At 37.7% G+C, this 14,101-nt stretch overlaps 1 protein-coding gene across 2 annotated transcripts in view; it reads left to right on the forward strand.

The window, feature by feature from the left end:
• Positions 1-14,101, forward strand: part of TNFSF18 (TNF superfamily member 18) — a 108,255-nt gene that overhangs the window by 79,008 nt on the left and 15,146 nt on the right. Inside the window, exons 3-4 of one of the 2 annotated variants that reach the window (XM_049716135.1) lie at positions 2,089-2,119; positions 4,365-4,454. In XM_049716135.1, coding sequence (XP_049572092.1) covers positions 2,089-2,119; positions 4,365-4,454 — 121 coding nt within the window. Of the gene's footprint in view, positions 1-2,088; positions 2,120-4,364; positions 5,736-14,101 lie in introns of those variants that run through there. The other variant, XM_004269767.4, reaches the window with a different exon arrangement.

Raw genomic sequence — 14,101 nt, forward strand, 5'->3', positions numbered from 1 at the left:
AGTGATTTATCTCCTAGAACAGTGACTTCCCAACCTTTTCTATTGCACCTCTCTATCAACAAAATGTTCTTGAGTACAATCCCAATATATATGCTAATTTATTGTAAGTTTTATTTATACAAGTTCTAATACTCTGTATATTAAAAGATACACAATAGAAATTTATAAGGATGAACCAAATAATATGCTTAATGTTGTTTATCCACAGTGCAAAACTATTTTGCTTTTACCAAAATGTTATATTTATATAATATGCAAATATATAATATAAAGATTTCTAAAATAATTGAAATATTTTAGTAAAGTAATTTGATAAATGTGTTTATTTTCTTAATCTTAGTTTAACACTTTTTAATATAATAATTTGAAAGTTATAGTCTAGGTTAATTTACCTTATGGTTGCCGTTTTGACCATCGTAACTGAAAAATTACCTCATGAAGAAATATAGATCAAAATGGAAGAATGCATTTTTGAGTGTGCTTACCATGTTATGACACTAAATTTTAAATTCATTGTTCAATAGTGCAAAGTTCTTTTTTTTTAATTAAAATAATATTGTCCCAAGTTGGGGGCAGGGTGGTGGGATGAACTGGGAGATTAGGATTGACATATATGCACTAATATGTATAAAATAGATAACTAATAAGAACCTGCTATATAAAAAATATAAAATTAAAAAATATACTGTCCCATCACTCCATTCATGATTTTTCTTCCTTCCTTAGACAACTTAAATTCCACGGTCTATAATTAAAATCCTTACCAAGGTGGCCTTTCCTTCGTAGGCTCCTTTGCGGGTTCTTTCTTATTTCCTGACCTCTAAACATTGCAGTGCCCCAGTACTCCTGTCTGTCTTTACCCACTGACTTGATGCTCTTATACAGTCTCATATCTTTAAGCACCACACAGAAGCTGAAGACTCTTATTATCAGAACTCCTTAAATTCCATCCTTACAGATATAACTACCTTCTTGACACTCCTACCTGTATATCTAATAAGCATCACAAACTTGACATGTTTAAAAATGAACTCATGACTCTTTTCCCCCCAATTTACTCCTCTTAAATCTTGCTCATTTCAGTGATTAACAGTTTTATCTTTCTAATTGCTCGTGCCCCAAATCTTGGTGTCATCTTTGTCTCTTCTCATTTTCTTATCCATATCCATGTCAGGAACTCCTGTTGGCTCAATTTCCAGTCACTCATCACCATCTCCACGGCTAGCACCTTGGTCAGAGGCACCATGCTTTCTTGCATAGATGATTACACTGATCTCTTAGCTTGTCTCACTGCTTTTGCTCTTGTCACCCTTTAATTTATTCCTAGCATAGCAGCCAGAGAAATCCTATAAAAGGATTTCATAACATGATAATCATGTTTAAGCCTGAAAAGTCTCTTAAGCACTTTGCCACAAGGAAACAAATGAACTTTACATGGTACAAAATGTGTGGGTATACCTTACCTTACTACTAAGTATCTTAAAGCCTTTAGTGTTTAAATATCTGTATTTATAAAATCAACCACACTGGTGGATTCCTGTAGCATGTAAACTGTGGTATGTTGCAATAGTTTGAAACTGAGATCTCCTCAGGGTATTTCAGTCACTGTATATGATGCATGATTGTCTGAATATTAAATAGTGGAGACATTATCAATCTGAAATGTAAATATTTCTATAGCTTAACTTGTTATTTAAAATAGAAATTCTATTATTTTCTCACATGCCAGTGGACCATCTTGTGAAGTCACTGGGATGCAGAGACTATTATTTATAGAAAATTTCTATAGCCCAAGAGGAGGAGAGTCCAAGATCAAATAGTTGCACTGTGGGTAGAGATTAGGTGGATAAAAGGAGTTCTTAACTTTTTCCTAGAAGACCCAAAAGGTAGCCGGGTAATGAAAGGTAAAGGAAGGCGCCAGCCATCTGTAAAGGAAAGCTGAGAGATCCAAAACAAGGGGGAGGGAGGGATTTCTTTATGTGGCTAGGGAAAAGAAGTCGGCTTCAGGAATCAGAGGCTCTAAATAAATCAATCAAGAAAGTTGTGACACTGTCATCATCCTGACCAATTCTTCTTCTTCCCCTACAGACTGCCAGTGGGCCCTGTATAGCGAAGTTTGGTGAGTAACATGTCTCATATACCTCCTTTTTTACTTTCCTTAGCATTTGATGCAAAAGGCAAGCTCCAGAGTTAAGAAAGCATGCATTCTATTTTAGTCATCCCTCAGCTCCTATTTATAACTGCTTATCTTGTGCCAAGCAGTTGTCTAGGAGCTGAGGCTTCAGAGGTAAACCAGATGGACAAGCCCATGCCCTGATGAAGACTACATTCAAGGTCACATCTCTGGGCAGGAATGCATAGCACTCCCATAGGCCTGGGAATCTGAGATCCAGGAATCTACTTTTAATTCTGTGTTTTAATAAGCACAAGTTTCAGATTTCTACAACCTTTCCCTGTGACAGACTCAAAGTCATTCTCATATTTCACATACTGCTAGCGTCCAGTGGAGTGAGTATAGGGTGCGATTTTTGTTTCTAAGTATATAGATGAGAAATGAGAGTTAGGGGAATGGTCACTTCTCTGCTCGTTTCTCTTCTCCTCTTAGCTCCTGAGTCACTTTCCTTTATAGTGACCTGGTACTTGCTTAGAAGACACGCTAAAGTTTACAGTCGTCCTGAGCCTTAGGGCATTTTTTAGAATACATACAAAATTGAAATGAATATATTTTGGGTTGTTTACTGGTTTAAGGTCAAACAAACACCCATTTTCAGCTGACAGAAGAATATTTCTAGAGTTAACTTCAACTCCTGTTTTCCTATACAGTGCAAACAGCCAGGCTTCCTTGCTTTGTGGAAATTAGGGAGTCTCTTTTTACTTATCTCTGCCTTTGTGATTTGTTTTTGTTTTTCTAGTGAATGGAGTGAAACTCCTCATGATATGTTGAAATTTTCTTTTGATGTGGTAAAAGTTGAGAACCTCAAGTGATGCTCAGATGGTCTTTAAGTGTCCCCCATCACAGAATTAAATATGAGAACCAGTGACACTCCTTCCTGGTGACTTGCCTATGGTCAATTACATGGTCAAGCAGGAAGAAATTTACTGGGCTCTGGGCTCATTGGAGATACAGGGAGACTTTGCTTCTTCCTTTAATGATCTTTCCTTCATTCTCCTTCAGAATCTACCCTCAGAGCCTTATATCTGACATTTATATACAAATAAGAATTTGTCAATATGTTATCTCTTCCAGGGTACTTTTTTTTTTTAATCAAGGTTTCTAATTATGTGACAAAGGCTTTCCCTCCATAACAAAAATTATGGAGAATTAGAGAACAGGCCAGACTAAGTGTTTTGGGAGGTAAAAGCACATCCTGGGATTCTGAAATCACACCTCTGTGTAAAACAATTAACATTAGGAAAATATGTAAATTCCACATATTCCTATGAAAATAAACAAGTCTTGACCCTTTCCTCATCCCCTTTGACAGCAATAAACCAGGGATACTTATATTTAAACAGTCAAATAATTTCCATTTATAAACTCATTAATTTACCAGTAGCTATTTTGGGAGGGTTTGGATAAAGATATCCCAAGTGTATCTTGAATGATATATACCCATAAAGTGCCATAATTTAGACACAGTGCACCTAATTCAGGAACACGGTTGTATCATTCAATCAAGATATATTTATTGAGCACATACTGGGTACTACCAGGAATTCTTTTTGGTGCTGAAGATATAGCAATGGACAAAATAGAGAAGTACTTGTTCTCAAAGACATTATATTCAAGTGGGTATAAGATAGACAATAAGCAAATGAACAATGTATAATAGGCTAGATGGTGACACCTTCTATGAAGAAAACTAAAACAAGGTAAAGGGAGAGAGTGACAGGAGAGCGCTATATTTTATACAGATTGATGAGAAAAATCTCATTGATAAAGTGATACATAGTAAATAGTATTTACACAGAGAAAGGCAAATATGCATCCTGCACTGCCAACTTTGGTCATCACCATCCTGGCGGGTGATTCCTCTCTTCCTTCCTCCTTTCTTCCCTTTCACAAATATCGATCGATAAGAGATGAAGTGCCACCCTAAAACTTAACCCGTGTCCCTATTCTAAATGTATTTCCTTAGAACTCCCCAAGCAAGAGATGCACTTAGGAGTTTCTCTAAAACAAGGAGTAGGTAGATACTTAAAATACTAAAATTGTGGTTGGAGAGAACTAGTATAGACCGGGTAAAGAAACATCCTGTAAGTAGGAAAGAACTATAATCAGGAAGAAGATGAAATAATTAAATAACTATGCTTTCCTTTTTTTTTGCTTTCTCTCCCCCACCTTTCTTGTAAATGTCTTATAGGACCATTACCTTCAAAATGGCAAATGCCCTCTCCTGAGCCTTCTTGTGTGACTAAGACAGCTGATTGGAGGCTGAAAATACTTCAGAATGGTTTGTATTTAATTTACGGCCAAGTGGCTCCCAATACAGCCTACAAGGGGCGAGCTCCTTTTGAGGCACTGCTACGTAAGAATGAAGACCCCATACAAGCTCTAACGAACAACTCTACAATCCAGAACGTAGGAGGGGCTTATGAATTCCATGCTGGAGATGTAATAGACTTGATATTCAACGCTGAACATCAGGTTCTAAAAAATAACACATACTGGGGGATCTATTTGCTAGCAAATCCCCAGTTCATCTCCTAGAGACTCGATTTGGTCTCCTCTGTCCTCTTCAGCACATGCAGAGATGCCAGTGGGTAGGATGGAGGAGGAAGAGTCTCAATGCCTACAGTTCATCTGGGCATACAGATCAACACAAACAGAACTCCTCTGCATGTGGATTTTCATTTCTCATGCCTGTCTGAATAAGACTCAGAGGGAGGACCAAAGACATTTGGTACCCTTGACGTTAGGTCAGCAAAGGCACTTTACTAGTTCATGATAAAATGAATACGGGTGGCTAGAGGACAGAATCTTCTCAAAGTGTCTTTGTCTAATCCTTGACTCCCTGGGTGGAAAAAAATGAACTCTTATTCCCATGGGAGCCTTACCTGGTATGAAAAAAGATCTAGGGCAGTAGCCTGGCCTTGTTCTCATACTCTTGGGCCGTGGATTTCTTGACTTCATTCTTCCCATATTCCCATCTTCTGAGACCCTCCTAATAAAAAGTAGTCAGACTTGGAGGGTGGCCACAGATAGGCCAGCAATACACCACTTTAGATTTGATGGCATTAGAGGATAGAGAACACTCTTGAGAACTGTTGGGACAGAGGCAAAGGTGGCATTGGAATGGAACGCACTTTATTCGGGAACTTTCCTTGATTTTATCATACTCAGGACGCAGGGTGCTTTATAAAACTAGCTGGTCAAAAGGGTCATTCTGAACCTTCACATAGGGCTTCAAGAGAACTTGTGTATGTGTCTAAACATTGTCAGTAGTAAAGAAAGAGTAATCATTACTAATCATAAGATTTACCCCAGAAATTGATATTACCATTACTGTATTTTGTCATGTAATGATTTCATATTTTTAGCTAGCTCTGCACAGTTTGCAAAGTGCTTTCATATATCACATGACAATTCTATGAAGTTAATGGAGCAGGTATTTTTGGCACAGTTTTAACAATGAGAATTTGGAGGCAGATGGAACGTAGGTAACTTGTTTCAACCCACAGGACTAGTGATTAACAAGGGGCCCTGGGCTTCCCACTGTATCACACTGTTCTAGCTCTAGAAGTCTATAAAGTTTAGGAGATTTGATTTTTCAGGCGGTCTATTCCCTTTTAGCCCAAGCATAGTTAGAGAGAAGCTACACCAATTCTTTCCTTTCTCAGCAAACTTTTCCTTTCCTTGCCTGGAGCAGGGAGCACAGCGTGTTCAGGACTGACTTCAACCAAATCCCCTTCCTCACTTTGAAGAGCCTGTCTTGGTCAAATGTGTTAACTTCCAAAAAGAATGAATAGCACTCAATTCAATGACAGTCTGCTAAAGTTTTGGACTCTGCAAAATTAACTAGCTGCTTATGGGTTCTTGTTGAAAGGTATGTAATGTGATTACGTGATAACCCAAGTTAAAATATTTATGGATATTTGTAAAAGGCTACACTGTTAATTAATAGTATCACCGTATAAAGCTAATTTAAAAATATTTGTATTGTGAGCAAGAAAAACTGCCTGGGAGCAGACTAAGCCTGAGGCCACGGTGCTTCTTAGTAATTTTTTTTTAAAAGATGTCTGCTGAGTAGCTTAGGGCCAAAGGCTTGGATGCCTGATTCCTCTGGCATATGTATATTTTCTCAGGAGATTAAAGTTATATGACTTATATTTATGGAAACTTGGTGATATTGATTGTTGTTGAGTTATAAGCAGTAGTGTGCTGGAGTGGACCAGTACTAGTTCATAAGAAGTGATTGTTAAATTTTCACAAATTGTACAATCTGGTTGTTAAATACAGTCATCCTTGAAATTGGCCATGGTGGGACTATTTATACCATGGGAACTGGCAAATGCTACAAATCAGGGCTTTTCTTTTTGGAAAACCCATTCACCAGTACACCACTGCTTGTAAAACTCTCCTTCTTAATAACTCCTCTTGGCTTCTGCGTCATTCCTGGGACAATCAGGGCAGACAAGGGAGAAAGTGAAATTGTCATACTCCTAGCAAAAGCCCCACACATCAGTGATTTCTCAGGGTAAGCAGAGGTCTCTGCAGTTGCAACCAGAAAGACAGCTACCGACAGATGACCTTTAAATTTCCCTAGTGTTGTAATTTCAGGTTTCGCTTTCAATGTATACTGTTTCCTTGTTTCTTCAAATAGTTGTTTACATTTTAAACCTATAATAAAGTATATGTTGGTAAGTCATCTGTAGCTGATTTATCTGTGGGTTATCAGACTAGAGTTTTTGATCCAGAGAATATGAGGGTGCATCAAAGAAATTCTGGCCCATATGAAACACTGCTTTTTAAATTCATTTTTAGAAGTTTTTAAATTGAGGTATAGTTGATTTACAATGTTATATTAGTTTTAGGTATGCAACATAGTGATTCAAAATTTTTATATATTATACTCCATTTAAAGTTATTATAAAATATTGGTTATATTCCCTGTGCTGTACAATATATCCTTGTAGCTTATTTTATACATAGTAGTTTGTACCTTGTAGCTTATTTATTTTATACATAGTAGTTTGTACCTCTTAATCCCCTACCCCTATCTTGCTCCTCCCCCTTCCCTCTCCCCACTGGTAACCAATAGTTTGTTCTCTGTATCTGTGAGTCTGTTTCTGTTTTGTTATATGTTTGCTTTATTTTTTAGATTTTACATGTGAGTGACAACATACAGTATTTGGCTTTCTCTGACATTTCACTAAGCATAATGGTCTATCTACATTGTTTCAAATGGCATTATTTCATCCTTTTTTATGTCAGTAATATTCCATTGTATATCTAAATTACATCTTTATCCACTTATCTGTTGATGGACACTTGAGTCGCTTCCATATCCTTGCTATTGTAAATAATGCTATGAACACTGGGGTGCATGTATGTTTTCAATTAGTGTTTTTGTTTCTTTGGATATATACCCAGGAGAGGGATTGCTGGGTCGTATGGTAGTTCTATTTTTAGTTTTTTTGAGGAACCTCCACCTCCATACTGTTCTCCATAGTGGCTGCACCAATTTACATTCCCACCAACAGTGCAGGAGGGTTCACTGTTCTGAAAAGTTAGACTTAAGAAAATTGTTAGAAATGAATATAAAACATTTTTTTCAATTTCTTGATAGTCAAGAAAAATTAAAGTAGCATGAGGGAACTAGTTCAATTTTTTTTTTAAACACACAGTGCTGGGCTCTAAGCAGACTCTGTCTACATATCCACAATGAATGCTCTAGATAGCAAAATGCAGACTCTTCCATTCATTTTATTTTAATCATCTACTGATTTCTATCAGCAGTTAACAGCTTTAAGGAGTTCCACACAATTTGGTTGAGCTGTCGCTCCAAGACACATAGCAGTATTGGTGAATCTCATTATATTGCTTGGGAAAGTAGACTACAGGGTTTATGTGACCTGCTCAAAGAACTCAGAAAGCGTTGGGCAATAGAAAAATGAAAATTCATTTTTTAGGGCCCATTAGATTAAACCAACTTTCTCATTGCTTCAATTGCATAATCAGGGTGGGAATCTCTGTTTTCAGCCTTCAGGGTGATTGTTTCCACCCAGCTTTGGTGTTGTCCAGGGACATCATGTGGGGCAGGGTGGGGGGAGGGTGGAGCAGAGATATTTTTCACACAGGGCCTCAATACAGAGTCTGAGTTGGACTGAGCTGTACTGGTGAATTTAAGTTTCTTAGAATGGAAGATGTAGAGAGCCTCTTCATCTTCCCTACCTGCTTTCAGGTTGAACCTCTTATCTAATGGGCTAGTCTCTGAGAGGAATCTGGTGGCCAGAGACTAGGGTCTGACAGTGTCTGGACCTTGGTTCTTATTGTCTGTTGAATGAACAAACAAATGAATCACAGATATGAGTGTTGGTGTGAATTTAACGTTATCATGTGTACTCTGCATGACAGAATCCAATGGGCAGCCTTCAGGCTCCTTTTTTTTACTGTCTCCCATCCCATCACCTACAGTTCTCAAGTACTGTCCTTCTTCCCCATCAAAACCTGTTCTCCAAACTAATGGTTACCAAGGGCGGCAGGGAGATGTGGGACGAATTGGGAGATGAGGATTGACATATATACACTACTATGTATAAAATAGATAACTAATGAGAACCTATTGTTTAGCACAGGGAACCCTACTCAGTGATCTTTGGTGACCTAAATGGGAAGGAAATCTAAAAAAGAGTAGATATATGTATACATATAACTGATTCACTTTGCTGTACCACAGAAACCAACACAACACTGTAAAGCAACTATACTCCAATAAAAGTTAAAAAAAGCACCCTGTTCTCAGGAACATTGTTAAAGTAATTATGGAAAAGAAAAGAACCTTGTAAATTAACTTGCAAAAGGGTAAATAGTCAATAAACTACCTTGTCTTGCATTTCTAGAACAGGACAAAATCCTATTTGGTTTAAGCCTTGCTGGGCAGATACACCAAGAAGCAACTATCTTTACACTACTAAGACAAAACAATTTGTTCAGTGATCAATAGTGGAGTTTTTCAAACTGAGGCCTATGGACTCTATATCAGATTCACCCAGTACGCTTGGGAAAAAAAAAAAGATCCCCAGGCCCCACTCATATTCCAATGAATAAATGTTTCTAGGAGTGAGGCCTAGGAATCAAAGTTTTAATGAGCTCTGACCCATAGGTGATTCTTATGTACACTACAGTTTAAGAACCACTGCTTCATGGCATACAACTTTGAATCTCAGCTGAATATTTCTCCAAGTATTTAAAGACAATCAAAGCTTCTAAACAAATAAATAAAATTAAAAAAGCAGAACAAAAAACCAAAGTTAGTGTTGTCCATGAGACTTACCATAATCCATCTCTCATCACAAAAGCAAATGGCCTTCTATCTTCTATTTGAGTCTGAAAAACGGTCATGCTCTTCACTTTTCATAACCTAGTGACAACTTTGCCACTTGAATGCTGGCAATCTATGGCATATGAGCCTTGCCACAATCAATATTACATTATTTACCTGTATGCTGTCAACTCTCAAATTTTTATCTCTAGCCCAAGTTGTTCTCCTTTATTTCAGACTTGTAAATTCACTTGTCTAGTCAATAATTTCACATTGGAGGTACAATGGACATCTTAAATTCAACTTTCCCAAAGTGAATCTTTTAATGTTTCCTCAAACCAGCTTTTCTTGAAGCCCTCCTCATTTCAATCATATTGCATGAGCCAAAAACCTTTGAGCCATAGAGTCGTTCTTGACTTCTGTTTTCACCCATTTAAGGAAATCATATTGTCTTTACCTTCAAAGAGAATCTGACCTCTTTTCTGCTATGGCTCTTGTTTGTGGACCAAGATTATTTCAATAGCTTCATAACTAGTTACTCTGCTTCTACTTTTGAAGTCAGACATGCTTTTTCAAAATCCCAGTTTTGCTGTTTATCACTTATTTGGGTCTTGGACAAATTACTTGCCCTCTCTGAGACTCAGTTTCTTGTTTGTTTTGTTTATCCAATGTCTGATGCATAGTTGGAGCTTAATATTTGTTGAATCCAGGAATAAAATAAAATAAGTTTAAAATACCAATTAATATATGAAAGGTTTCTGATACATAGTGATACCAAAATGGTGGCTGCCATTGATTTCATTTTTATTAAAGAGTTGGATTTATTCCTAAGTTTTTAAACTGCCACTTCTCAAGTTCACCTGTTAATTTAACATCTATCTTATTCTCTTTCCTCCCCAAGAAAAGGTAAGCCCCAAGATAAAAGCACTTTATTTATTCAGTGCTGTATCACCAGCACCTAAAATAGTGCTTGGAATTGAAAGAATGCAACAAATATTGAAATGAATGAACAAAAAAGATGGGATGCTGGTTCTTGGTTAGAATGACCAGCAAGATATGAGATACATATGTTGCAAACAACCTCTCAAAATAGTCTAATGTCCATTCCTCTAGGTTTTTAAAAACTCTAAGTAAAACAATGCATGGAAAATTCTAAGTATTTATGTATATAACAAGTGCTCCATAAAACTGGCTACCACAGTAAGAAAGAGAAGCAAAATGACATGTGACTGGTCATCTCTGCTTGGTCCACAATATGCAAAGAACCTGGTTTATGTGGCTTGTGTAGCTCCCGTGCCCCGAGGGATGCTTGGTGCCCAGATGGCAGTCATGGGCGATTACCTCCATGATTACCATGCTAACTGGAGAGCAAGGGCTGTGACTGCTGTGTCCCCAGCTCTATTGCTAGCCTGGCACATAATCAACGAACACAGATTGCTTGTTGAGTAAGTGCTTGCTGATGTGTCTTGTTATTAAGCAATTAGAGGGTCTGATGCCACCATACCTCCTCAGGTGTGTCCCCTTAGCTTCCTAAGAATCTAGGGGTAGGGGATTAAGAGGTACAAACTATTATCTATAAAATAATCTACAAGGATGTATTGTATAGCACAGGGAACATAGCCAATATTTTATAATAACTATACATGGAGCATAACTTTTAAAAATTGTGAATCACTGTGCTATATACCTATAACTTATTTTAATATTGTACATCAACTATACTTCAATAAAAAATTTTAAAAAAAACTGGCTACCACATACCACCATCATCATCATGAAAGTCATTTCATTATCCTTGTTTTCCTAGGAAGCAGTATTCTAGAGCACATTAGCTTGCTTTACTATAGTAATGCTTTCACCAAATTTTAAGGTAAGCTTGTGCCTTTGGCCTTTATTAAATATATTTATTAGAAACAGCCATGTGTATCTTCTCAAAAAATGGCTCTTAGAACCATGTTTTTTATGTTACGTATCATCCTTTGTGGCAAACACGTTCAGGAAAACTGATCTCTCATGAACTTGAAGCCATATCTCTATGGGAATTTTTTCCCACATATTTCTGTTGAGCAATAAAGAGTTCAGTAATATGTGAGATTTTAGAATCCACACATTTTTCCTCTGCAAAGGCATTATAAATCTCTAGAACCTTGATTTGTTATTAACTACTTCACACGAATATTTTTGGAAACATGAACTGTGGTTTCTGGGCACAGACATTGACAGATGCCACCTTAAGTGGTGAGTTGCTTCCTCAACAAGGCTTTTCAGAGTGGTTATTTCAGAGTGGTGAAATTACCATGTCTGAAGTCCAGGATCCAGGTTTTTAGGTCTAGAAACTGAATTTTAACAAAGTCTTAGAGTTTATACATCTCTCAGGGACTGCATAACCAAACTCATAAGAGAGTAAGATTTAAACTAAGGTAGAAGTTTATTGGTCAGCACGTTCTCTTCCTGAAGGAAGCATTGTATGGTAATTCAAATTATAACCAGAAGGTTATTGGCAGGCATGGAATCCAAGTCAGGGTGGTTAGGTAGGGGATTCAAATGAATAATGGCCTAAGATACAAAATGCCTCTTTTACTTATTGAACAAATATTTCCTGAGGCCAAGTATATCTCAGAAATTATACCAGAGGGGAAACTAAATGAAAAGATATAATGCCTGTCCTCAAGCAGTTTAGAATTTAGCTGAGAAACATGTATGTAAACAAATGATCAGAGGACTGTATATATGATAATTAATGTGAGTAAATTAGTCCATGGAAGAGATGAAGGAGAACCTGAACAAGGATAATGGCATTGGTGATGAGACTGAGAGAAAAATTTATGACATAGACTCACCAGACTGTAGTGATTGTGGTAGGTACCACTGGGGTTTCTGCCAAAGTCATAATGGTTTCCTTATCAGACTTCCTTAACCACAGGGGTGGGTTTCAGCAGCCTCATTTTCACCATGTGAGCCCATTCTCTTAGCCAGTGTTGACTTGTCTGGAATTAACTGCCCTGGCCTGATCTCTTGACTGGAGAAGATAAAAATTTGACAGCTATGTGATAGCCCATCTTCCTCCTATAGAGTGGACTGAGAAGCAGAGAGACCCAATCTGGCTGAGACAGAAGAATGAAAGGGGTACGCAGAGAGAAGCAGAAATGAAAAATGGAAAGAAACTCCACTGAACTGCTCTTGACCCATAAGGCCCAGCTATGTTCTTACCCCTGATTCTGTAAGAATCACTGCAGCTTTATGACAAATTCCCTTTTACTTTTCCCCACTCAGCTACCTTAAGTTTTCTTCTAATTGAAATCAGAGTCTTAACTAGTAAAGCGATCAATTTAAGGTGAGGGATAAAGAAGAAGGAAGGACCTTGCTCGACAAAGTGAGGAAGATGGTGATGCTTTCATGGTAGGGGATATGGAAGGAGGAACTAGAGAAAGTTTGGGATGGATGAGATAATGAGTTCAGTTTTATAAATGTATGATTTGAGATGTCTGTAGAATATCCCAGTGGGCATTACTAGTATATAGCTGGAACTCAGGAAGAGTCACATGAGATGGGATTAATATTTGAAAGTCAACAGCCTTTAGAGTAAAGTCAATGATGTGGATAAAATAACTATAGAGAGGGTTTGGAGAGGGAGCAAATGACTGAGACCCGGTGAACACCAACAGTTGAAGACAGGCATAGCAAAGAAATCCTATAGAGTAAAAGCCAGAGACAAAGGAGGTCAACTGGAAGAGAAGCAGGCCTAAAAGACTGAGAATGAGGGTGTGGTCAGTGATGTTAGAGGCTGCAAGAAGTCAAATACTACGAGGATTGATAATTGCTCATTAGACTCCACTGGTAAGTAGTTGCTGGTGTCATCAGCAAGGTCATTTTCAATGGCATAATGGGAGAAGAATCCAGATTTCAAGGACTGAAGAACAAATGGGAAGAATAGCGCCAGATGAGGAGTTAATGGAACCTGAAACAATATGTTATACTACTTTTTGTAGAAACTTGTTTGTGAAGAAAAAAGAGCTGTGGAATGGTAGAGGGTGGGTAATCTCAGGGCAAAGGGAAAGAAAGAGGCATCTATCTGGTAAGCAGACTACATGTTAATGTTGGTCAGTCAGGGTACCCTCTTCCCAGCAGAAGCAAGCCTTGTGCAATAAAATGAGCTGGGCAAATCCAATGCCCTTTCGTAGGAATTTGATCTAGAACATACAAGGAAAAAGTACCATTTAGCAGTGGAGAAGTTAAATGATGCCATGGAACTGTTGACAGGAAGAATAGAGCTAATGTAAAAGGGAAAGCAGGTGCTGCCATGAACAGGAGGGAGGGAGGGAGGGAGGGAGAGAGAGACCATGAAACTTGTTGGAAAGAAAAAGTTGAAAACAGTCAATGCCCAGAGATGCTTCAGTTTCTGATATAATTTCAGTTCCTGTTCTAGGCCTTGTAAATCATTTTAACAAACCATTTTTTCTCCTTGACTTAGTGTAAGTAGATCTGTTTCCTTTCAACAAAGTAACGTCCATCAACTAAGTTGTCTTTTCAAGATGTTTTTAAAAACATCTGTTATTTTCTAGGCTGTATCATCACAGGGGAGGCAAATGAGTACTGTGGTTCAGAGATGGGTTTAG

This window comes from Orcinus orca, chromosome 1, assembly GCF_937001465.1.
Source record: "Orcinus orca chromosome 1, mOrcOrc1.1, whole genome shotgun sequence".
Lineage (NCBI taxonomy): Eukaryota > Metazoa > Chordata > Mammalia > Artiodactyla > Delphinidae > Orcinus > Orcinus orca.